Source organism: Dasypus novemcinctus, chromosome 10 (genome assembly GCF_030445035.2).
Source record: "Dasypus novemcinctus isolate mDasNov1 chromosome 10, mDasNov1.1.hap2, whole genome shotgun sequence".
In the NCBI taxonomy this organism is placed as follows: Eukaryota; Metazoa; Chordata; class Mammalia; order Cingulata; family Dasypodidae; genus Dasypus; species Dasypus novemcinctus.
The window spans coordinates 106110354-106137255 of NC_080682.1; the positions used below are offsets into that span (position 1 = coordinate 106110354).

Sequence of the window (26902 nt, forward strand, 5' to 3'; positions counted from 1 at the left end):
GGATTTCACTTCATGGCTGTCTTGTTCCAAAGCTTGTGCTTGGTATCTGCACAAAGCCTATGACCCTAGCATATATGTTGATGGGTAAGAGTGAGAAACAAAAAGGAAGAAGCAGAGAGGGAGAAGATAGGCTGGTGACCACAAATCAGAGTAGGAATAAAGGCCATAAAACTACAGAGCCTCTTAGGTGAGAACTGGCACCTCTCCTTTCCTAGGAGAGGATTTACCAATTTGATAAAAACTGAGATGTGTGGGAATTTAGATTGATTCATGTACCAAATAAACGAGATGCCATGCAGTCTGAAGTCATAAGATTTAACTTCTAGTTCCACCACTTACATGTTAGGTGACCCTGGGCAAGTGACTTACCCTTTATGCATCTCAATTTCCTTATACATAAACTAGAAATAGTAATACTCACCATCTGTATGGGAAACTCTGAACCTCAGTTTCCTCATCTATTCAATGGGGATAACAGCAGTACCTGTCAAACTGGGTTTTTGGGAGAATTACGTAAATTTACACAAATAAAGTACTTAGAATAGTACCTAGCACATAATAAGCACTGAGTAAGAGTTAGCTACTATTAGCATTTTATTCATAGCATGTATCACTTTCTGAAACTTCTTTATTTTTTTAAGCTCCATGAGATAGGGGCTTTGTGTCTAGTTCATCCCAGGGCCTGGAATAGTGCCTGTCACATAACAGGACTTTATGGTTTCTTTCTGCATTACATCATTGCAATTATGCTTTCAAGATTACCAATGAGGGAAGTGGATTTGGCCCAATGGATAGGGCGTCCGCCTACCACATGGGAGGTCTAAGGTTCAAACCCAGGGCCTCCTGACCCATGTGATGAGTTGGCCCATGTGCAGTGCTGATGTGCGCAAGGAGTGCCGTGCCATGCAGGGGTGTCCCCTGCATAGGGGAGCCCCACACGCAAGGAGTGCACCCCGTAAGGAGAGCCGCCCAGCATGAAAAAGTGCAGCCTACCCAGGACTGGCACCACACACATGGAAAGCTGATGCAGCAAGATGATGCAACAAAACGAGATACAGATTCCAGGTGCAGCTGACAAGAATACAAGTGGACACAGAAGAACACACAGCGAATGGACACAGAGAGCAGAAAACAGGGGCAGGGGGCGGGGAAGGGGAGAGAAAAATGTTAAAAAAAGATTACCAATGACCTCCATGCTGACAAACCCAAAAGACAATCCACCCTCCATTCAGCAGCTAATGTGAGCTCTTGGAAATTTAAATCACCCATTACTCCCTTGCTTACAACACTTCAATGGATATCCTGCCATTCAGAATAAAACCTAAACTCCTTTCCATAGTTTACAAGATCATGTATGAACTAGGCCCTTTGAACTCGTGCCACTTTCTATGTTCCAATCCTGTTCTTTATCAGAGCACCCAGTACTCATCACAATCTACACATATTTTATATTTGTTTACTTGTCCAAATAGGATTTATGCCACCTGAAGGCAGGGTCTTATCTGTCATACTTACTACTGTATGCTCAGCATCTAGCACAATGTCTGATACAAAGTAGGTGCCTAAGAAATACATGTTGAATGATTAGAGACATGGTAGTTAATATTCCTTATTTTCTTGCCACATGCATACCAGGTGCTATGCCAAGGCAGAAAAGAGGAGAGCTGGGATTTTTAACAGGGTTCCAACTACCTAACTCAGCTGAATGATGAATAGTTAAGAGGTTTTTTTGTAATCAGCGACTTGCTTTATCACTGATGATATTCTTATCATCCAGACCTTACTGATCCGTCAAGAACTCCCTCAGGCTGCATGTCCTACATGAAGCCTTCTTAGCACATACCCGCCCTTCACTTAGTTGGAGCTCCCACAGCATTCAGGATGCATTTGTTAGCTGAATCATGCTTTTATACTTCTGCACTCTTCATTTCTTGAACACATCTGTTTTAGCTGACAATACCCTGTTCTTACCCATTTGCTTTTCCTTACTTTTCCTGAGTCCTTGCCCACTTTTGGGACCACAGAATATGCTCAGCACAAGCCTAAAAAAAATGATCAATGCTGTTCCCCTTGCAGGAAGATGACCCAGTGCAGCTCTACGTTCTCTATACAAATTTTATGGAAGTGATGATGACAACTCTGTAGGTAAGAGGGAAGTCAGATGGCTGTTCTCTTACCTGATCTGCCATGGTTTGTGGTGGCAAAGCTGCAGAGAGTGACAGCATCCGCATGGAGGCCTCCAGCTGCTGGGGAGGCAAGAAGAAGTTGGGCACCACAATGGGCTCTGGGCTATAATGGTAGTTAAAGGACAAAAACGTCCAGAAATCTAATGAACAAATGAAATGCATCCACTTCCTGCTTTGGTTCAAGCCACTGATTTTCCTAGAGAGGTGGGGCCACCCTCCTACCAACCTTGCCAGACCAGAATCTCCACTGACCTTAATGACCTGCATTCATGTTTTTTTCATGACTTATTCCTACCCACAAATCCTTTGCTCAAGCAACTCCCTTAGCCCAGAAGGCCCTGCCTATTCCTAACAAATTAGTGTTTCTTTATGCACAAGTTCAAACCCTGGCTCCTCCAGGAAGCCCTCTACTACTCTTAGCCCACAGCAATCCCTCATTCCTCATATCCTAGAGTACAGTCTGTAATGCAGGATAGGGCTTGATTATTTAGTCTGATATGATTCTCAATTTGATTCCCTCAATATTCCATAAGCTTCTCAAGGGCAGAGACGGTAGTTCTCTTCAGTGACCTTACTACTTTCCCTTCCCTAGAGCCCTACACAAGGCTGGTAGGCAGCAATGTTTAATACTTGCTGATGGCTTGCTGGCCCCAAACGGACATGTCAGAAGTCAGACAGGCGGGATAGGGGTGGGAGGATGGTTCCAGGGACAGTGTCTTAGGTTGGAAAGAGAAGCCTGATGCTAAAGGAGGGCTTCCCCTCCTGGATACTCTCTGCTCATATCAGAAATGAGGGCTCTATGTAAGAGGCTTGGAACAGAAGGTGCTCAGGGTTATAGCTGGTCCATCCAATCTGGATATGAGCCCTAAAATGCAGGTTCCCTATCATGTTTTGAGCACATGGTGTTCCACTAATACTTGTTCAACCAAAGCACTGATTCAATTTGGTTGGACTTGGGGGAGGCAGTATTCTGATGTTCTAATTTTTTTGTTCCTGTTCAATAATTTTAGGAAACTAAGTATGGTTCTGATTCAAATTGGTTTACCAGGTTATCTATTTTGCCAGCATTCTTCCATGCTAGTCTTTAACTCTGTTACCTAGCCCAGAACTAGGAGCACAGTAATGTTCAATGAATATTTACTGAACAAATGAAATGCATCCATTTCCTGCTTTGGTTCAAGCCCCTGGTTTTTCTGGAGAGGTGGGGGGTGGAGTTGTAGATCTTGAAGGGAAAAAAGCCCACCCTTTGAACCCAAGCCTTTTCCAGAAGGCTCCTGCCCTGACTGCTGGGGACTCTGCCAGATGGTTGATGCTGTGGGGAAGGAACAGCTTTCCTGTGAGATGTCAGGGGTGTCTTTAGTATCGAAATTCTCTTCAATGTATAATGCCCTAATTTTTTTAGGGTCTTGCTCTCTCCATCTTCCAGTTCCTTCTCCTCAGCTTATAAAAATGCTCAAGTCTTCCATTTAGGAAAAAAAAAAAAATACTGCTTGACCTCACATTCCCTTCTAGTTGCCATACAATTCTGTCACTTATAGATGGGTGATTTCAGGAAAGTTTACTTTTTGTATCTCAGTTTCTTCATCTGTAAAATGAATATAATGATAGTACCTATTGTGTGTATTTGTCTGCTCTTCTACTGATGATATCCAACAGATTAATCATATTAGCGAGGCTAATCAATGTGCTACCAACACTTAACCCAGTTAAAAGCATTATATGCTTCAGAAGGCTGGAGTTAGTGGTAGAATTGTAGGCACCCTGTTGTTAGGGCAGGTGTGTCTGAAGGGTCTTCCCATGACCCCCATGTACTCCATGAGGGTGGTCAGTGCTCACACTCATGCTCACACTAGGGTAGCCTAAGCACCAGTATTCAAAATGCCCAGAGATGGCTTAAGTGGCCATTTGTGGGCAACACCAAAGGATACAGGAGGCAGCTCTGCCTTGTGGATACCTCTGATCCAGTAGTCATCTGCTTCTGCCTGATGTGAGGGGAGTCAATGGGTGGCACCCTACAGGTTTCTCTTTTGCTCTGGGAGGCTAGGTGTGGAGAGAATTTCTCAAAGCTATCATCAGAGTCACTTAGTTCACTGGAGGCAGCTTCATTCTCAGCCTGGGCCTCTGGCTTGAGCTCCTTGTCATAACCTGCTCTTGATAAGCTCCATCCAACCAAGGTGTTGTTTTGTTGGGTTCCTGAGAGTGTCAGGTGTGGGATGGGTTGAGGGTCCACTGAGGCAGGCTCTCCAACCCTGGCCTTAGAGGCCTCATCCTCATAAGGAACATGACTTTGGCTAGGAGAACCCTGAAGAGGCAGGTGGGGATTGATATCCTTTCCGGGGCTGGACAGAGTGCTACTTCCGACCTTGAGCTTCTCTCTGGGGAAAGGCTCTGAAGAAGGGTAAGAGGGGCTTTCCCTCTGTGCCTCATCAGACTGAAGGCTGATGGCCTCACTTGTGTCTGATATAAAACTGGACCAAGGACTAGTCTTATCTGTCACAGTGGTGATCTCATTAAGAGTCCTGGGCTCAATGATGTCTTCTTCATAGTCCTCATCACTGTAGGCCGGACCTGCCTCAATGTCTTCACAATTCTGCTTCCTTGTAAACACCAATGATACAGCATCATTTATGGGCGCAATATGCCCCAGGGACTCACAAAGCATTCCTCTCCCACTTGGAGTCTCTTCACAAATAGGGGAAGGCAGGGAATTTGTGCCGTCATCTGGAGCTCTTGCCAATGACTTTTCTAGAGTTCTGCTTTGTTCTTGTATGGCCTCTCTGTCTTGAACATTTGGGAGGGTGGTGACCTCTTTGCTTCTACTTCTGGCTTGGTGAGAACTCAAAGAGGCTTGAGAATTCCTGGTGATAGTCTGCAGATCTGAACAGCAACAAATAATCACTGTTACTACAAAGCAGGGCCATAGATCAATCAAGTTTCCCACATTAGCTTGTAGCTTCAGGAGCATTTTTGCAAACAGACTTTGAACAAACCTTAAAGATAGTTAATCCACCCAAGAGTCAGTAAAACTATATTCAACGCATTACAATTTCTTGCACTTTATTCTAATACCAGAAGATCAAAATCTAATCTATTTATAGTTGTGGATACATCTGTGGAAACGATTTCAGAGACTATCTGCTCATGCTCAGGAATTCTTGGGATCTGGGAGTCCTGGCGGGCATGTTCATGCTTCCATTTACTTCAGTAATTACCTATATTAAAAACCAAAATGAGAATCCACTTATTTACCTATTTGATGACAGTTATTAAAACTATTTATTTTACTTGGAAAATAAAAGCAAGGAAATATCTATCACCTAAACAATAAAGGTAGGGGAGGTTTATAGAGAAAATGGAGGCATCATGGTTTGTTAAAGCACAGACCTTAGAGCTGGTCAATCCTAGGCTCCAATCTTTACCACTCGTTAACAGTGTGATCATGAGCAAGCTATCCTCTCTGCATCTGCTTCTTTATTTTAAAAAATATGATAATACCACTATTTCACAGAGTTACGGTAAAGAACACATGAGAAAAAGAGACATAAAATGTCTGGTGCACATATAAGTACTTAATAAAAAGGCCTAGTAAATGATACATGCTTGTGTGATTACTTGAGAGGAGAAAGTTAGGAGCAGGGAGGAAAATTTGACTCCTGGAGAGTAGGGGTCACATTTCCCTCACAGCACCTAACAGAGTGTTCAACCCATGGAAGTGTTGGCTGAGTTTTAATACACCGACAATTTCTAGGCCTATAAGTGGAGGAGAGTCTGAAAATGGAATACCCCTACATTCAAATAGGAACAAGAACCAGGAAACAAACTTATTGATCCTGATCTGTTAGCCTGAAGTACTACTCTGACTTGGAATAGTCTTCTTGCCTTTTGCAAACCAGCCCATCTTCCAAGGCCCTGCTTTCCTGTATCTCCCTTGAAAAGCCTTCCCAGATGCACCAGCTGGATGGCATCAGTGTACAGGTTTGTTCTATAAGGAAGAACTTAAGATGCTATCACATAATAAGTCTCTCTGTATGTTTCACTCCTTAGATGTGAACTTTTCAAAGACAGGGGTCACAAGTATCACACTGTGTCTCAGTGCCCAGCAGAGGGCCTGGCACAGAGATGTGGCATAAATGAAACCTTCACTCAATAACTCACTTTCAAGTTTTATTTCTATCCAATTTCCCATGACCTACTAAAAAGAAAAGTATATGAGGCATGACGGAGGCAAGGGGAGATTTTTTTTTTAAACTTTCCCTTAATTCAATCATATTTCCCTTTCCAAATTCATCTGGTCCTTGTAAAAAATCAGTTCTCATTCTGTCATCCATTTGCCCAGAACTCCCAGTTTGCTTACAGGATAAAAGTTTAAACTCCCAAGGTCGGCCTCCAGGCCCTTCAGCTTCAATCCTTCAATTCTCTACTCTATACTTTTTAATATACGCCTTTAGAGATACTCCATTTGCTACCACTGTTACCCCAAATAAGCCTCCCTTTGTTTTGCTCTTATGCTTTCTTTCTGGGAGGAAGTTTGTTGGGTTGGTCTATTAAATGTAAGTTTGATGAGGACAGAGAGAAGACCCAATGTGGTCTACCACTGCATCCTCCTGAAATTAGTCACAGAATATTGCATAGTTGGTGCTCAAATAAACAAGTGAATATTTCAAGCATGTGGAAGCCAAAAACAGAACATATCTCTTGGATACCAATAGATTAGGTATCTGGGGGAAGAGAGTAGAAAGGATCAATCATGGGTTTTTATTTTTCCTTCCTGAAGTGGAAAAAATGGAACTGATTCATCTCTATGTGGAACCATACATTTTGCTAGAGTAAAAATGATATCAAGTAAGTGCTAAAGATGTCAATTTGGTTGATTTATCTAGGTTCCCCAAAGCTTGCCTGATACAGATTTCTAGGCCTTAACCCTGGACTCTGATTCTGCAGGATGGAATAGGACCCAGGAATCTGTAATTTATATAAGTGCTCCAGGTGATTCTAATACTCAGGCAAGACTGGGAAATATGGTCTCAGCCTTGGCTGCACAACACTGGAATTACCTGGGGAGTTTTAAAAAATACTGATGCCTGGTTCCTATCCCAGTAGATTCTGATGCAACTGACCTATGGTGTATCCTTAGAGTCTGGATTTTTAAAAGCTCTCTTAATAGTTCCAATACGCAGCCAAAGTGAGAACCACTGATCTAATGTGTTTTTCAAAAAGTGGCCTGTGGAACACCAAGTGAATCATATGAGGCGCCTGTTAAGAAATGCAGATTTCTGGACTCTGAGAATTGGAATTTTATTTAAGTTTGTAGCTGATATTTTTGAAAACAGAGTGACACCAGGTCATCTAATCCACCCCCCTTTTTTTTTGTTGGGGAAACTGAAACTCAAGAAGGGAAAAGGATACACTTGGGGTCAAATAGCTGGTCCAGGTTTCCTGCCTCCCAGTCCATGCTCTTTCCATTGCCCCATGTTCCTATGCCATACTACTATGCCTCTCCTTTTAAGAGGAAGATAGTGAGGGATTTGGTCTCTATTTCTCAGAAGGGATTATTGGAGGGCAGATATCCAAATGTTTTTAAATGGGAACCAATGACCATTACTACTCAACAAGAATGGTCCTAAGCCATACCCGTGATTAAGGAGCTGACTTGCAACACCAGGTTATTGGATTTCTCCAGGATGCATTGGCTCTCAGGGTTTAGGACACTGGCTTCTGGCTCATGATGGTCCTCATTGCTCTCTTGGCACTGCAAGATGGCATTATGAGTCTGAGGGCTGAGGGGTAGGAAAGACTTGGTGAGCTTCTGGCTAAAGTACTGCTGGATCTGATCTAGCTCACTGAGATTCCTCCTGTAAGAAAAGAAGGGAAAAAAGCACAAAAGTGTCATTCACTGGAGTGACAACGATCTTTTATGTCCCCCTGACATTCTACCACTTGAACCAAGACTTTTATACCTCTCCTACCTGTCCCTTAAACTCCTTCACTCTTGGCATCTCCATCACTTTCTTTCTTAGATTTTCCCTTATTTTCTTAGTATGTATTAGTTCAGCTTCTCTAACTAGGCCACAAGCATCTGGGAATAGAAGATAATATCGCAAATGCCTCTATTTCCCTAGAACGCTCAATGTGCCTGATATAACTGACAGTATTGATACTAAATATCTGTGAAGTGAAATGAAAGTCTTCCTATCCTTTTTGTAGGAACAGTCTTGCATGTATTGAGTCAAATCCAAGTTTCAAAATTAAGTAATGAATTGTATGATTTATTAATATGTATCAATAAAATCTATTTAGGGAAAAAATTAAAAATGAGAGGGTAAAGCTAATCCTTATTCTATCACTACAGGCTATGACTCTTATCATATCACAATAGATTTACTTGGATGTGTACGTCCTGCTTTATGCCACGTGGATAAAAAACTGCAGCAGGAACATGCAAAATGTAAACTTGTGTGCAGCTTTAGAAAATATGCAAACCCACTAGCATGTCAGAGGTTCTGGACGCAGAACCATGGCACATCAGCCTACTATTCTGTAACAGTTTAACATGGTTATGAATTCCAAAACAGATAATGAATTATGTTTGCAATGTGGTCTGTACCTGGGCAGGATTATTATGATTAGGGCTTTGATTGGGCCACATCATTAGGGCGTTGAGTCCCTACTCCTTGGTGGGTGGGGACTCACAGATAAAAGGCATGGGAAAAGACAGAGCTGAGGGTTCTTAATGTTGGAGTTTTAATGTTGGAGTTTGATGCTGAAGTCTTAAGCTGGAGCCCTGGGGAAAGAGAGAGAGCCATTCGCCTGATACTCTACAGCTGACCTTGTGGAGAAAACAGAGGAGCTGAGCCCAGAGGAACCCAGGAAGCCTAAACCCTCACAGACATTGGCTGCCATCTTGCTCCAACACATGAAAACAGACTTTGGTGAGGGAAGTAACTTATGCTTAATGGCCTGGTATCTGTAAGTTCCTACCCCAAATAAATACCCTTTATAAAAACCAACCAATTTCTGATATTTTGCATCAGCACCCCTTTGGATGACTAATACACATACCAAGCTATACTATTCTCATCTATGAATCAGTCATTTGTACTTTCCCTGCAGGCTTCCTAAGATTGTTATGACTCAAACGAGATACCCTGGTAGGGCCTCTGTGGACCAATGGAAGTAATGAAAACTGGTATCTTGTTTAATCTCCATTTGGTAGAGAATTCCTTTAGGGCAGTGGCTCTCAAACCTGGTTTTAGGAATAGTAGCACTAGCATTACCTGGGAATGTATGAAATACAAATTCTTAGGTCCTCTCCTAGACCTACTGAAACAGGCTCCATCCTAGACCTTTAGAATTATGTTAACAAGGCCTTCAGCAGGTGAATGATACAGAATGAATTCTGAGAACCATTGCTCTAGAGTAGTAGCTTTCAACCAGACAATTTTACCCTCCAGGGGATATTTGGCAATGTCTGAAGACATTTTCGGTTGTCACAAGTAGGGAAGGGTTGCTACTGGTATCAAGAGGCTAAACAACCTACAAGAGACAGGAACAGGCCCCACAACAAAATATCAGGCCCAAATGTCAACAGCACCAAGGTTGAGAGAAACTCTAGGTCCAAGGGGAGTCTTTTTTTTCAGTGAGGGTCAATATATGTTATGTGACTGATCCAAGAAAATGCAGACAAACATCAAAGTTTTTACTTAAACAGCCTCTAATTTCTAGCATCTTACTAAAATGACAATTTGAGCATACTACTTTCTTACAGAATCAGTTTGGACAGTTCATAGCCTATAGTGCTTAAATCTTTTTTTTTTACTTTTTGCCCATGTTCCATCAACCAAAATGATTTTTCCAATCTTTCTTTCCTGAGCTTTTTTCCCCAAATATAAACTATATTTATTAATTTTTTACCAAACTTTACATGCTCTCATCCTTCTCTCCCATCACTTTCCACTTGAGAATCAGTGCCCTAAAAGTTCAATCTCTTCGCATGACATTCATGGCCTTTCATAATCTGACCCCTATATAACTTGCCTTGATCCTTCCCTTGCATCTTATGTTCAGCTCTATCCTGATGGCACTTCTGGTATTTCCTCAAACTTGATTTGCTTTTCCATGCCTCTGGGTATTTGCACATACTACTACTACCTAGACTTTCCTGTCTACTTGTTGTCCTGTTTCTTTAAAGACAAATTCAAAGGAGACAGCTTTAAATCTTTCTATGACCAGGGCAGGATGTTAATTATTCATTCCTCTGTTTAACCTTGATCAGGAAACAACCCTTCACCAGGGAACATGCAGCTCCTATCACACTACATTATAATTATCTGGTAACATGGCTGTCTCCCCCACTGAGAATGGCAGAGCCAGGATTGGAGTTCAAGTCTATCTGAAGCCAGGTCTTTATATTGTACCACACTTCTTCTCACGAGAAATTACCTAGTGGATGGTCTAGATGATCTATAATTATCCTTTCATTTCTCATAGAAATTCTTTGGCTTAGATGCTGACTAATCTAAGCAAGGGACAGGAGCTCATTAACAAGACAGGTGCTGATTTGGAAAAATTCAGTGGCTGTGAAGATAAACATAGGAGGCAAGATGAGGTTCTGCAAATTGTAAAGTAGACGTGAGTCTATGTAGATGCAAGGATGGTTATTATTAAGTTTCAGAGAATAACCTAAAGTTTCTATGTTTATAGTCGGATCAGTGGTAGAGCTCCCAAGTAAAGTCCATTAAGCTAGGAAAGATTCACCTGCCTGGCACTATATGCATGAGAGAAACCTGCTAACCCTTCCAGAGTGGTGGTAGCAGATAGAAAAGCTGTATGCACCTTGCCACTGCAGGTGCTCCACTATGGCTTCCTGTGTCTTTTCTCTGCAGAGGGACTTACCTGAGAGAATTCAGAAGGGAAGTATGGGAGGATAAAGGTGATGTGCTCAGTTTGTCATCACCTGGCAGGACTGACTCTCCCTGCTGCAGGGATTCATGATATCGACGGATGTTCTGCACATGCTCTTCATGGCGTAATGCCTGGCTTCTTGAGATACCGCTTCTGTCAAGAATAAAATGGGGGGGAAATGGACTTGGCTCAACCGACAGAGCATCTGCCTACCACATGGGAGGTCCACGGTTCAAACCCAGGCCTCCTTGACCCCTGTGGGGCTGGCCCATGCACAGTGCTGATGCATGCAAGGAGTGCGGTGCCACACAGGGGTGTCCCCCGCGTAGGGGAGCCCCACGTGCAAGGAGTGTGCCCCGTAAGGAGAGCTGCCCAGCGTGAAAGAAAGTGCAGCCAGGCCAGGAGTGGCACCACACACAAGAACAGCTGATGCAGCAAGATGATGCAACAAAAAGAGACACATTCCCAGTGCCACTGACAAGAATAAAAGTGGACACAGAAGAATGGACAGCTAATGGACACAGAAAACAGAAAACTGGGGCGGGGGGGAAAGTGGAGATAAATTAAAAAAACAATTCTTAAAAAAAAATGGGGCCCATAAAAAAACCATCAGAGCTAATAAATGCATTCAGCAAAGTGTCAGGGTGTAATATCAACACAAAAAGCAACTGTGTTCCTATATACTAGTAACGAACAGTCTAAAGAAGAAATTAAAGTCCCTACGTTCTAGTCTTCAGCCCACCGGCTTCAGGGAGGGCCCCCCATGCACCTGCGCCGGCAGGTGATGCACCCTTGCCATTGGCTCTATTCCCCTCTTCCCGCCCCCCGCAGCTCCCAGGTCGGCGCTTACGCTGAGACCTCAGCGCTGAGGTGGCCAAGTCGGTGGGAGGAATGGTCTTAAGCTACAGGGAAAATGGTAGAAAATTCACCATTGCCATTGCCAGAAAGAGCAATTTATGGCTTTGTACTATTCTTAAGTCCCAATTGGGCTTCATACTATATCTCATGAGGGCTTTTATTCCTGAATCTTGGCTAAACTCCTTAGGCTTAACCTATTGGCTTCAAAAGTACTGGGCAGTCGCTTTACCTGTCTACCTCCTTTTTACTATATGTACTCTTATTTGGAGTTAACATGATGAGTACCTCGCCACTCAACTCCATTCATACAGTCACAGATAACTATGCTAAAAATCAACAGCAGAATACCAAGAAGCAGCTATCCCAGCATTAAGAGATATTCCTACTAGTGAAGTAAACCAGATGTTCTTTCTTGCAGCCAAAGAACTTTACACCCAAAACTGAATTTATGTAGACATATTAACACCAAGCATTTATTTATAAGTTGTTGACATAAGAATTTTATTTTAACTTTCTTATTAATAACTGGTAAGGAGATTTTTTTTTTAAAAATGTAAGTTGAACTTCTCTTAGACTAAATTCCATTAATGACAAACTATCCATTCATAAAATAAAATACTGCAGACTTAAAGAAAATAAAGAAATTAAGACACAATTCCATTTACAATAGTATCTAAAATAATAAAATATTTAGGAATACATTTAACCAAGGATACAAAGAACTTGTACAATGAAAATTACAAAACACTGCTGAAAGAAATTGTAATCCCTGTCAAAATTGCAGCAGCGTTTTTTTTTTTCTTTTTCAGAAATGGAAAAAACAACCCTCAAATTCATAAGGAATTTTAAGGGGACCTGAATAGCCAAAACACTTGTGGAAAAGAAAAGGCTTAGAGGACCTACACTTCCCAGTTCGGTACTGGCATAAAGACAAATAGATCAGTGGAACAGAATTGATAGTCCAGAAACAGATCTACACATCCATAGCTACTTGATTTTAGGCATGCAGTGGATGAAAGACTATTCTCTTCAATAAATGGTGTTGGGAAAACTAGATATCAACCAGCAGAAGAATGAAGTTAGATGCCTACCTCACACTACACAAAAATCAACTAAAAATAGATCAACCCCCATGACCCACTGGGTGGACTGGGGGAGAGTGTAAACTGTAATGTGGACCATTGACCATGTGGTGCAGCAGTGCTCAGAGATGTATTCACCAAGTGCAATGACTGTCCCATGATGATGGAGGAGGTTGTGGTTATGGGAGGAGTGGGGTGAGGGGGGTGGGGAGTATATAGGTACCTCATATTTTTTTTAATGAAATATTAAAAAAAAATAAAGACCAAGAAAAAAATAGATCAACCACCTAAATAAAGGAGCTAAAATTATGAAATTCTTAGAAGATAACATACAGCACATCTTCAAGACCTGGGTTTGCAATGGATTCTTAGATATGACACCAAAAGCATGAACAACAATACAAACAATAAATTTGATTTCATAATAACTAAAAACTTCTGTGCATCAAAGCAAATTATTAAGACAGTGAAAAGACAACCTACAAACTTGGAGAAAACAGTTTTTTCTTTTTTCTTTTTTAGTAGGTACCAGGGATTAAATCCAGTACATCATACATAGGAAGCGGGTATTCAACCACTGAGCTACATCTCTCCAATAAGAGTTGTTTTTTTCATTTGTTTGTTTTGTTTTAGGAGGTTCCAGGGATCGAACTCAGGACCTTGTATATGGGAAGCAGGTGCTCAACCACTTGAGCTACATCTGCTCCCTGAGAAAATGGTTTTAAACCATGTATTAGATAAAGGTCTAATAACCAAAATATATTAAGAACTTATAGAATGCAGTAACAAAAAGACAAACAACTCAATTGAAAACTGGGCAAAAGATTTAAGTAGACATTTCTATTTCTCCAAAGATGTACAAATGGCCAAGAAGAAAATGAAAAGATGCTCAACATCATTAGGGAAATGCAAATTAAAATCACAATGCGATACCACTTAACACAGACAAGGATCACTATTATTAAAAAAACACAACATAAGTGTTGGAGAGGTTGCGGAGAAACGAATTCTCATGCACTATGGGCAGGAATGAAAAATGGTACAGCCACTGTGGAAAGCAATATGGCTGCTCCTCAAAAAGTTAAAACAGAATTACCATATCACCATGCAGTCCCACTTTTTGATATATACTCAAGGAGAACGTAAACAGGGTCACCAAAAGATGCTTGTACACCAATTCTTACAGCAGCATTGTTTACAATAGACAAAAGATGGAAAAAACTCAAGCATCCATCAACAAATGTGGTACATATACACATTGGAATATTATCTGGCCATGAGAAAAAGTGAAATTATAAGACATGTTGTATCATGGGAGAATCTTAAAAACATGCTCAGTAAAATAAGCAAGGCATATAAGGACAGAAATTGTATGATATCATTTGGATGACTGAAAATAGCAAATTCACAGAGATAGAAAACAGATTAGAAATTATTGGAAAAAGGAGGGATGGGGATAGAGGGGATATTTGTAAGAATAAAAACCAACCAAACAAAAAACAAGAGATCTATAATCTGCTGGTAAACTAGGTGAGAAGTTCGTACCTGGAGAGAACTTAGTTCATGCATAAGGGGTCAATGAAATGTATAAATGAAGTAGCATTACCAAGCATTAAGTTGGCTGTTTCTGGGATGGTATTTTGATTAAATTTTCCAGAATAATATATATATATGCAGAATATAATTTACACATTCTAACTCAGATTAACCTTTACATCTTCTTTAATCCAAGTCTACTTCTATTATCATCCACAATTTCAAGGAAGGGATATATATACACACAAATAAATGGAGGCAAAATAAACTCCCAATCAATGAGAAAACTCCGAGTGTGACAACAAACAAATTACCCTCCTGAAATAGTACTGCAAATCCTTCCTTTCTACCATAGTTCTGGCTCCATCAATTTTGGCTTGGATTACAACTATCTCCCAAATAATCAAGCTTTCAGTTTTACCCACTTCTCTTTAATTCATTCTCCACATTACTGCCTAAATGAATCTGAAATAACAATACCAAGAACAATTTTTACGTTGTCCTTGTTACATGCCAAGTGCTGGTCTAAGTACTGGACATGTATTAACCTATTTAATCATCATTGATTTCTTACCCTCTTTGGTTTCTCCTTTTTAGATAAAGACTAAATCTCAAATTCCTAACCATGGCATTCAAAAACTTGACCTTAGCAATCTTTTGTTTTAAAATAAAAGCTTTATGGAGATGTAATTCACATACTATACAATTCACCTAAAAATAAGTGTAAAATTCAATGTTTATTTAGAATACTCAGAGTTGTGCAACCATCACAATTTTAGAACACTTTCATCACCACAAAAAGAAATTTTCATCATATCCATTAGCAGTCATTCCACATTTCCCCCAAACCTCTTAGACCTAAGTAACACTAATCTACTTTCTGTCTCTACAGATTTGCCTATTCTAGACATTCATATAGATGGAATTATATAATATGTAGTGTTTTATGATTGGTTTCTTTTGCTTAGTATTATGTTTTCAAGGTTCATCCATGCTGTAGCATGCATCAGTACTTCAGTACTTTTTAGGACTGAAAAATATTCCATAGTATGGATGTACCATATTTTATTTATCCATTCATTAGTTAATGCACATTTGGGTTGTTTCCATTTTTTAGTTATTACGAATAATACTGCTATGAAAATTTGTGTACACATTTTTGTGTGGACATATGTTTTTATTTGTCTTGGGTATACTTAGAAGTGGAATTGCGAGGTCATGCAATAAATCAATGCTAACCTTTTCAGGAAATGCCAGACTTTTCCAAAATTGCTCCAACAGCAATGTACGAGAGTTTTAGTTTCTCCAAGTCTTCACCAACACTTTTTTTGATTAGAGCTATCCTGATGGGTGTGAAGTGGTTATCTCATTACAGTTTTCATTTCTATTTTCTTGATGGCTAATTATGGTGAGCATCTTTTCATGTTTTATTGGCCATCTGTATATCTTCTTTGGAGAAATGTCTATTCAGATACCTGGCCCATTTTTAAATTGGATTGTCTATTATTGAGTTGCAAGAGTTATTTATACATTTGACATGCATACTAGTTCCTTATCAGATCTATAACTTGTAAATATTTTCTCCCATTCTGTGGATTGTCTTTTTGCTTTCTTAATTTTGATGGAAATCCAATTTACTTTTTCTGGGTTGCTTGTGTTTAATCATCATATTTAAGGAATTACTGCCTCATCCAAGATCATGATTTACTACTATCTTTTCTTCTAAGAGTTTTATAGACTTAGCTTTTACATTTAGATCTATGATCCATTTAGAGTTGGGTTTTGTTTGTTTGCTTTGGTATTATGTGAGGAAGGGCTCCAACTTCATTCTTTTGCAAATGCATATCCAGTTATTCCATTTGTTGAAAAGACTAGCCTTTCTCCTTTGAATTGTCTTGGCACTCATGTAAAAAAATCAATTTGACTGTAAATGTAAGGGTTTATTTCTGAACCTTCCATCCTGTTGATTTGTAGATCTAGCCTTATGCAAGTACCAAAGTGTTATTTACTGTAGCTTTGTAGTAAGTTTTATTTTTAAATTAAAGAAGTTGTAGGTCTATGGAAAAATCATGCAGAAAATAGAGTTATCATTTACCACCCCTCACACAAGTAATTTTCCCTATTATTAACACTTTGCATTAGTGTGATACCTTTGTTACAAATGATAAAAGATTATAATGATACTATTCAGTATAGTCCATAGTTTACATCAGGGTTATTGTGTTGCACAGTCCTATGGTTTTTTAAAAAAAATGTTTATTCTAATTAACATATATACAGCATACAATTTCCACCTTTTAACCACTTTCAAATATATAATTCAGTGGTGTTAATTACATTCACAATATTGAGCTGTCATCATCACCATCTATTACCAAATTTTTCCCATCACCCCAACCAGAAACTCTGTAACAATTAAGCATTAAGTCCTTATTCCCTACCCTGATCCTGGTCCCTGGTAACCTGTATTTAGGTTTCACACTTTAACTTTTCTTACTCATATCAGTGAAACCATTCAGTATTTGTCCTTCTGTGTCTGGCTTATTTCTCTCAACATGATGTTTTCAAGGTGAACCCATGTTGCATGAATCAGAATCTTGTTCCTTTTCATGGCTGTGTAATAGTCTATTGTATGTATAATCCATATTTTTTTACCCATTCTTTGTTGATGGGCACTTGGGTTGCTTCCATCTTTTGGCAGTTGTGAATAATGCCTCTATGAACACTGATGTGCAAATATCTGTTTAAGTTTCTACTTTCAATTCTTTTGGGTATATATCTGTAAAGTGGGATTGGTGGATTTTCTAAGTAACCATCAAACTGTTTTCAGAGTGGCAATGCCATTTTTTTATTCCCACCAAGAAAGAATGAATGTTCTTACTTCTCCACAACCGCTCCATCTTGTTATTTTTCAACTTTTTAATAGTAGCCATTCTAATGGGTATGAAATAGGATCTTGTGGTTTTTTTTTTTGAAGATTTATTTTTATTTATTTCTCTCCCCCTCCACCCCATTGTCTGCTCTCTGTGTCAACTTGCTGTGTGTTCTGTGTCTGCTTGCATTCTTGTTAGCAGCACTGGGAGTGTTTCTTTTTTTTGTTGCATTGTCTTGCTGCGTCAGCTCTCCGTGTGTGCAGTGCCACTCCTGGGCGGGCTGCGCCTTTTTTGCGTGGGGTGGCTCTCCCTGCGGGGGCACACTCATTGTGTGTGGGGTTCCCCTATACGGGGGACACCACTGTGTGGCACGACACTCCTTGCATGCATCAGCACTACGTGTGGGCCAGCTCACCACATGGGTCAGGAGACTCTGGGTTTGAACCCTGGCTCTCTCCTATGGTAGGCGGACACTTTTATTAGTTAAGTCAAATCTGCTTCCCTCATTGTGGTTTTGATTTGCACTTCCCTAATGGTCTTGATTTGAAATCGTTCTTCTTTTTAATTAATGAGGTATTTAAATTTATTATATAAAAATATTCGATGTCTGAATTGACAAGACAATGAAAAAAGAAAGAAAATGGTTAGAAATGGATGCAAAACCAAACTTAACAAAATAATATTATATAGCTTGAATAAGATGGTCAACTCAGATCAGCAGAAAATCTCAGCCTACATGTAGGAACATGTATTAAAAACAGTTTTTTGACCTTGAATAAAAGGGAGAAATGGCAAAGACAAATGAGTTTATATGGCTAAGAGTCTTCAAAAAAGAGTCGGGAGGTCACCAGAGGGGTCACACTTATGCATGCCTCAGCAGGATCCCAGAGACAGCCAAAGTAGATACAACCCCAGGTACTGGTGCTCCTGAGGGCTACGGAGACACACAGGTTCTATGGTCATGGTAGATGGCTCTGGAGTTCAGTGCTGTGTAAGTGGGCCCTACTTTGGAATTTGTATTCCTGAGTGTGATAGAGTTGGACACAGATGTGATCTTTCCACACTTGCCTCTTCTGTCACTTTTACTGAACCTATGGTTGGCACTAGGGTTGGTGTATACTCAGGAGACTTGAATCTCTGGACTGGCCATGTGCCAGTTGGGTCCTGAGCCTCAGCAGACTTGCATCTCCTACTCTCTGGTTTGTTGGACTTACCCAGGTCAGCTAATAAGAAGGTGAAGATGGTCAACCACCACACCAGGGAACTGAGAATGCCTACAACTGGAAGCAGGAGAATTGCATCCATCATCCACGTGGGATCTAAGCCCCCTCTCGATAAAGAGGTGGAGTGGATATCACCATCCCAGGGTCCACAGAATGGAGGAATAAAATATGGATTACTGATATTCTACCATAGAACTATTGTGACTAGTAATGGAAGAAATTGTAGCATCAATGTGGAGAAAGTGGCCACAGTAGTTGCTGAGGGAAGGGAGAAGGAAGAAGAGATGTGATGTGGGGGCATTTTCGGGACTTGGAGTTGTCCTAAATGATATTGCAGGGACAGATGCTGGACATTATATATCACGCCATAACCCACTGAATATACTGTGGGAGAGTGTAAACTACAATGTAAACTATTATCCATATGGTGCAGCAGTGCTCCAAAATGTAATCACCAAATGCAATGAATGTGCCACAATGATGAAAGAGGTTGTTGATGTGGGAGGAGTGGGGTGGGGGTGCGGTGTGGGGTATATTGGAACCTCTTATATTTTTTAATGTAACATTTTTTGTGATCTACGTATCTTAAAAAAATACAATTTAAAAAAATGATGGGGGTGGGGAGTGGGGTATATGGAAACCTCTTATGTTTTTTAATGTAATGGTTTGTATGATCAATTAACTTTAAAAAAGACAATTAAAAATTTAAATTAAAAAATACTATATAGGATTAAATTAATATAACATTAATAAAATAACACTAAAGAAAATGAATTTCTCCAAAGATGACATACAAATGACCAATAAGCTATGAAAAGATGCTCAGCATAACTGGTTAATGGGAAATGAAAATCAAAATCAGATTGATACTTCATACCAACAAGATGGCTATTAATGTATTTTTTAAAAATCTGAAAATAATAAGTGTTGGTAAGGAAGCAGTGAACTGTCTTAGCTTCCTGGCTTCTAAAACAACATGCAATGAGTTGGCTTGATCAATGGGAAACTAGTGGAGCATTGTTTTCAGGGAAGGCAAAGTTTGAAAATGAGGCATGAGCAAGGTGATGTTTTCACCCAAAACATGTGGCATCAAGGGTTGGCTGTTGGTCATCCTTGATTCTTGACTTTTCTGTCACATTACTTGTGATTTCTTCTCCTTTCTCTGCCAGGTTCTGTTGACTTTCAGCTTCTCCCTTTGGCCTTCTCTCACTGTGTTTGATTAAATACTGTGTATCAAGGACTGCAGTGTTCCTGATGAATGCCCAACCTCATTAATTTGTGCTACTTGCCTGAATCAACACCTTCAAGAGATCCTATTTAAAATAGGCCCACACCCACCAGAATGTGGACCAAGATGAAGAACAAGTCCAAACTTGGGAACACAATTCATTCCACCACACAGGGAAATAGGAAAACTTATTCATTGCTGGTGGCATTATAAAGTAGTGCAGCTATTATAGAAATCAGTTTGGCAATTCCTCTGAAAGTTGACAAAAGAATGACAACAGAATTGCATATGACCAGCAGCCCCACTTATTATTAACAGTACTTACTGAAACAAACTGAAAGCAGAGACTTGAACAGCTATTTGCACACTGATGTTCATATCGGCTTATTCGATATTGCCAAAAGGTAGAAGCAGCACATGTTCATCAATGGATGGATAAACAAAAAATGTTTATACCCTCAAGGGAATACCATTCAGCTGTAAAAGGAATGCAACGCGTTTGAACCCTGAAGACAACATGTTGAGTGAAAGAAAGCAGACATAGAAAGGTAAATATTTTATCTTCTTTATATGAAATACCTAGAAGAAAATTTCATAGAAACAGTTTGCTACCTGGGGCTGGGGAGCAGTGGAAAAAGGAGTCATTGCTTAATGACTGCAGAATTTCAGTGTGAGCTGATAAAAACACTGCAGATAGTTATGATGGTTGCATGATATTTTGAATGTAATTAACACCAATGAATTTTATATTTAAATGTGGTTCATAGAGGAAATTATAGGATAACCCATTTAAATATTTTATAAAACCATAAACTTGTACAACAGAAAAAGCTAATCCTAATGTAAACTCTTGACTACTGTTAACAGAATAATTATAACCACATTGTTTCATTAATTATAACAAAATTACCAAAAAATGCAAAGTGCTAAGAATAGGGACATCTGTGTAAGAGGTATATGAAAATCACATACTTTCTGCCTGATTTTTCTGCACACCTACAATTTCTTTAACAAAACAACAAAAGACAACAAAAACTCAATGATTTAGATCTGTAGCAGTTGAACTGAAGACTATCTATGATGTAAATTTAAGTGAGAAAAGAAGTTGCCAAGTTAATAGTTGAGGCATGATCACATTTTGAAAATTAAGAAAAAATCCCATGTACTTATATACATGTGCATCTGTATGCGTATAAAGATGTGGCAATTTACAGACTCATCTGTTAATATAATAAGCTTACCTCAAAAGATGAGGAGAACGAAGAAGATGATTTTGTCTCTTTTTGTTACAAACTGTCTATATTGTTTCTCTTCTCACCATGTGCATGGATTATGCATAAATTTTTAAAAACTTAAAAAATAAATAAAAATCACGGTAAAGAGAAATTTTTACATTATGGTATAGAATGAAAAGACCTCTTTTCTCACTGCATGAATGCCAATGTCATATACCCAAATCAAAGTATTCTTCACACTTTTTGTCCCTTAAAAAGTTTAACAATGGGAAATGGATGTGGTTCAAGTGACTGAGCTCCTGCCTACCACATGGGAAGTCCCGGATTTGGTATAACATGAAGGTCATAATTCAGAACATGAAGATATGATGGACATTATACAGACATGCTAAGGTCTGTTTCATGTTGAACTTCTTTTCACGGGCCAGTCTGTTTTTTCATAACTACCATCTTTTTTTCACCAGGATTTCAGGATTTTCTTCTGGGCCTGTCATTTACTCTGTCTCCCTTGCCAGGCTGTCAGCTCTTAAAAAACCTCAGCCAGTCTCTAACTTGCTTTCTTCACTTTCTTTGCCTGTTGCCCGACATCGGAAAGTTACCTGTCATCTGCTAAGAGATGATGAAGGCTTGGCTCTATCCAATCTTCAGAGCTGCCAGTGGTGAAGATCTCTGGCAACAGCATGGCCCACAGGCTCAGCTAGACTACCTGGTGCAGTTATTTGAAAGGCATTTGGGAAATTCAGGGTACTTAGCTATTCCTGCATTGCTGCAGGTCTGGAGTCCCTCTAAGTCTTCTATACCAACATACCTGCTGTGGCTTTTCCAAGTTCTCCTCTGATCACCTGAGCCCGACCACATTTTCAGGATGCAAAGTACTTTTAGTAACAGGCCTTGGGAATATGCAGGGAGAGTAGAACTTAAATGAGGCTTCTGCTTGGCCTCAGTTTACATGATGTTGTTTCCTCCTTGAACTCTGGGGCAACTTATTTCTTTTGGGATTCCCCAGGTAAGGCTGGCTTGGAAAACCTGGTGAGGCTGGATCCCTCATGGTCTCAGAGTTGTTTATCTCCATTGCAGTTCTGAGATGCAGAAAGCCTGAATCCTACTGAGAGATGTCTCTGTGTTAGTCAACCAAAGGGGTGCTGATACAAAGTACCAGAAATCTGTTGGTTTTTATAAAGGGTATTTATTTAAGGCAAAAGCTTACAGTTACAAGGTCCTAAAGAGTTAGAGGCACCATAAGAGGTACTTCCTCACCCAAAGTCTGTTGCCATGTGTTGATGCAAGATGGTAGGTGATGCCTGTGAGGGTTCAGCTACCTCTTTCCTCCTAAGGCTCCGTGCTCCAAGCTTCTTCAGATCTCAGCTGTAGGTTGGCATAGGACTTGTCTCTCTTCTTTTGGGGCTTGTTTCTTTCCAGGCTCAGCTGCTCTAGTCTCTTCACAAGGTCAGCTGTAAACTATCAGCCTCAGCTGCAGGATCCCTTGTGTATCTTCTCTGTATATCTACTTCTTTGTGTTCTTGATTGAGCATTCATTTATAGAGCCCACAAAGGGGCGAGGACTCAAACTGCATTGCCCTAATGATGTGGCAGAGTCAAAGCACTAATTTTAACATAATTTAATCAAAGACATCTCGGCTTAATCTAATACAATCAAAGGGTATCAAGCCCAGAGGAATAGACCAGTTTAATCTGTTTTTGCAATTCTTAAATAATATCAAACTACCACAGCCTCTTTAATGCAGGCATTTAAGAATTATAAATTTCCCTCTCAGCACTGGCCTATGTTGCATCTTGTAAGTTTTGATTTGTTGTATTTTCATTTGCCTCAAGATATTTCCTAATTTCCCGTGATTTTTTAAAAATATATTTTAAATTTTTTAAAACAGATACTTTCAGATTATCCAAAATGTTACACAATAAAGGATTCCCATATGCCCCACTCCCCACATCTCCCACTTTTCCCCACATTAACAACTTCTTTCATTAGTGTGGTACATTCATTGCAATTGATGAACACATTTGGAGCACTGCCACTAAGCATGGATTAGTTTACATTGTAGTTTACACTCTCTCCGACTCAATTCTGTAAGTTATGGCAGGATATACAATGGCCTGCATCTGTCATTGCAATGTCATTCAGGACAATTCCAAGTCCCCAAAATGCCCCCATTTTATATCTCTTCTCCCTCTCCCTGCCTTGAGCACTTCCAGTGTCATCCTTGAACCATATATTCTTTAAGAGTTCATTGTTTAATTTCCACATACCTGTAAATTTTCCAGTTCTCCGTTACCTTTTCTAGTTTTACTCCATCATGTTTGAAGAAGATACATTATAGGACTTAAATATTTTTGATTTGAGACTTGCCCTAAAGAATTATCCATGTGCAAATGAAGTTCTGCTGCGATTGGGTGAAATGTTCTATATATGTCTGTTAGTTCTAATTGGTTTTTAGAGTGTCTTTAAGTCTTCTGTTTTCATGTTGATCTTTTGTCTAGATATTTTGTCTAATTTATTTTTAAATTTTTTAAAAGATTTATTTATTTCTCCCTCCACCCGTTGTCTGTTCTCTGTGTCTGTTTGCTGTGTCTTCTTCTATGTCTGCTTGTATTCTCATCAGGTGGCACTGGGGATCTGTGTCTCTTTTTGCTGCATCATCTTGCTGTGTCAGCTCTCCGTGTGTGTGGCATCACTCCAGGGCAGGCTGTGGTTTTTTGTGCGGGGTGGCTGTCCTTGTGCAGGAGCCACTCCTTGCGCGGGGGGCATGCTTACACAGGGGCATCCCTGCGTGGGCTGGTACTCCTTGCATGCAGCAGCACTGCACGTGGGCCAGCTCACCACATAAACCAGGAGGCCCTGGGTATTGAACCCTTGGACCTCCTATACGGGAGGTGGCTACTCTATCTGTTGAGCCACATCCGCTTCCTATATCTAATTTACTTTTGGCACCAGGATTGAACCTGGGACCTTGTATATGGGAAGCAGGCACTCAATCACTGAGCTATACCAGCTCCCTTCTGTCCATTATTAAAGTGGTATATGGAAGTCTCCTACTATTAATGTAGAACGTCCAATTTCTCCCTTCAAACCTGTCAATACTTGCTTCATATATTTTAGGGCTCTGCCATTAGGTATATATATTTATAATTGTTAGGACTTCTTGTTGACTTAATCCCTTCATCAGTATATAGGGACCTTCTATGTCCCCCGTAAGAGTTTTTGACTTAAAGTCTATTTTATCTGATACTAGTATAGCTACCCCAGCTCTCTTTTGGTTACTATTTACATGGTATGCTTTTTTCCATCCTTTTACTTTCAACCTATTCATGTTTTTTAATTTAAGCTGAGTCTCTTGTAGACACCATATAGTTGAGTCATCTTTTTTATCCATTCTGTCAATTTCTGCCTTTTGCTTGGAGAGTTTAATCCATTTACATTGTCAAATAACCATTGACAATACAATATTTTTGTCTGCCATTTTGCTATTTTGTCTTTATAAGTCTTATAACTTTTTTGACTCTCTATTCTTCTGTGTCTACTTTCATATTTATTTGATTTTTTGGTATTGTACCATTTTGAGTCCCTTATCATTTTTTCCTGTATAGTTTTCATGTATTTTCTCTGTGGTTACATTGGGGCTAAACTTTAACACCTAAATCTCTAACAATCATAACTGATTTGATACCAACTTAACTTCAGTAGCATACACATACACTGTTCCTATACCATCCTATCCTCCTACCTTTTTGTTGTACTTGTCACAGGTTACATCAGTATATACTGTATGTTCAAAACCATAAAGTGATGATTACTTTTTTCGTTTTATTACTTTTTACCCTCCCACCCCCACCCCCAGATGGCTTCCTCGTCTGTCTGCTCGTGCTCATCTTTAGGAGGCACTGGGAACTCAACCTGGGACTCCCATGTGGGAAGTGGGCACCCAACTGCTTGAGCCACATCTGCTCCCTCCCTATCATTACTTTTTATGCATCTGCATTTTAGAACCTCTAAGAAGTAAAAAAGAGTGTCCTCTCCTTTCAGTCTGAAGAACTCCCTTTAATATTGCTTATAGGGTAGGCCTAGTGGTGATGAACTCCCTAAGCTTTTATTTATTTAGGAATGTGTTAATATTTATCTGGGAATGTGTTAATATTTCCCACATTTTATTTATTTATTTCTCTCCCCTCCACCCCCAGTTGTCTGCTGTGTTCATTTGTCGGGTGTTCTTCTGTGACTGCTTCTATCCTTATCAGTGGCACCAGGAATCTGTGTTTCTTTTTGTTGTGTCATCTTGCGTCATCTCTCCATGTGTGCAGCGCCATTCTTAGGCAGGCTGCACTTTCTTTCGCGCTGAGCGGCTCTCCTTACGGGGCACACTGCTTGCGCGTGGGACTCCCCTATGCGGGGGACACCCCTGCATGGCAGGGCACTCCTTGTGCACATCAGCACTGCACGTGGGCCAGCTCCACACGGGTCAGGGAGGCCCGGGGTTTGAACTGTGGACCTCCCATGTGGTAGACGGACGCCCTATCCATTGGGCCAAGTCCGCTTCCATTTCCCACATTTTAAAAGACAATCTTAGTGGATATAAAACTTGGTTGTCAATTGTTTTTTTTCAGCACTTTAAAAATATTTTGTCCCACTGTCTTCTTGCCTCCATGGTTTCTGATGAGAAATTGGCACTTTATCTTATTGGGACTCCTTTGTACATAATATGTTGCTTTTCTCTTGCTGCTTTCAGAACTTTCTCCTTGTACTTGGTATCCAACAACTTGACTAATATATGTCTAGATATGGTTCTTCTGAGTTTACACTCTTTGGGGTTCGTTGAGCTTCTTGAATGTGCATATTTACATCTTTTGCTTTTTTTTGGGAAATTTTCTACCATAAGTTCTTTGAATATTCCTTCTGCCCCCTTCTCTTTTTCTTCTCCTTCTGAGACTCCCATAATGTGTATATTGGTATGCTTGTTGGATTCCCATAGGTCCTTAGGCTGTCTCTGTTCTCTTTTTAAAATTCTTTTTTCTTTCTGCTCCCCAGCCTGAATAATTTGAAATTTCTTGTCTTCAAGATCACTGCTTCTTTCTTCTGCCAGGTCCAACATGCTTTTGATACTCTCTAAGGAATCTTTTGTTTATGTTATTATGGTCTTCAACTCCACTATTTTTGCTTGGCTTCTTTTAAAAATTTTTTCTGAGATTGTTTTAAAAATGTTTTTTGAGATTCTCATATTGGTCATTCATAGTTTTCCTGATGTCTTTCATCTCTCTCTCTGTGTTTTCCTTTTTCTCCTTGAGCATACTGAGGATCACTTTTTTAAAAAAGATTTATTTACTTTTTTTCCCCCTTCCCCTCCTCCCACCCTGCTGTTTTTGCTGTCTGTGTTGTCTTCTCTTCTCATTTTCTCTCCTCTAGGATTTACTAGGATTCGATCCTGGAGACTCCTGATGTGGAGAGAGGTTCCCTGTCAATTGTGCCAGCTTGACTCTCCCCTTGTCTCTCTTTTGATGCATGACTCACTTGTGTGGGTACTGGGTCACCATGCGGGCACTCACACAACCACTAGCTCACCACATGGGCACTTGCGCGTGCACTGGTTCAACACGCAGGCACTCACATGGGCACTGGCTCACCACATGGGCATGCTTTCTCTTCTTCTTTTTCACCAGGAGGCCCCAGGAATTGAACCCAGGTTCTCCCATATGGTAGGCAGAAGCCCTATCACTTGAGCCACATCCACATCCCCGAAGATCACTTTTTAAAATCTTGTGCAGTATGA

At 40.0% G+C, this 26902-nt stretch overlaps 1 protein-coding gene across 3 annotated transcripts in view; it reads right to left on the reverse strand.

Moving 5' to 3' along the window:
• C2CD3 (C2 domain containing 3 centriole elongation regulator) overlaps positions 1 to 26902 on the reverse strand; it is a 187621-nt gene that overhangs the window by 19524 nt on the left and 141195 nt on the right. For 2 of the 3 annotated variants that reach the window (XM_058305935.2, XM_058305936.1), the window contains exons 29-32: positions 11079 to 11240; positions 7818 to 8038; positions 4115 to 5063; positions 2178 to 2289 (exon numbers count right to left, since the gene is read on the reverse strand). In XM_058305935.2, the coding sequence (XP_058161918.1) occupies positions 2178 to 2289; positions 4115 to 5063; positions 7818 to 8038; positions 11079 to 11240 (1444 nt within the window). Of the gene's footprint in view, positions 1 to 2177; positions 2290 to 4114; positions 5064 to 5226; positions 5399 to 7817; positions 8039 to 11078; positions 11241 to 26902 lie in introns of those variants that run through there. The other variant, XM_058305939.2, reaches the window with a different exon arrangement.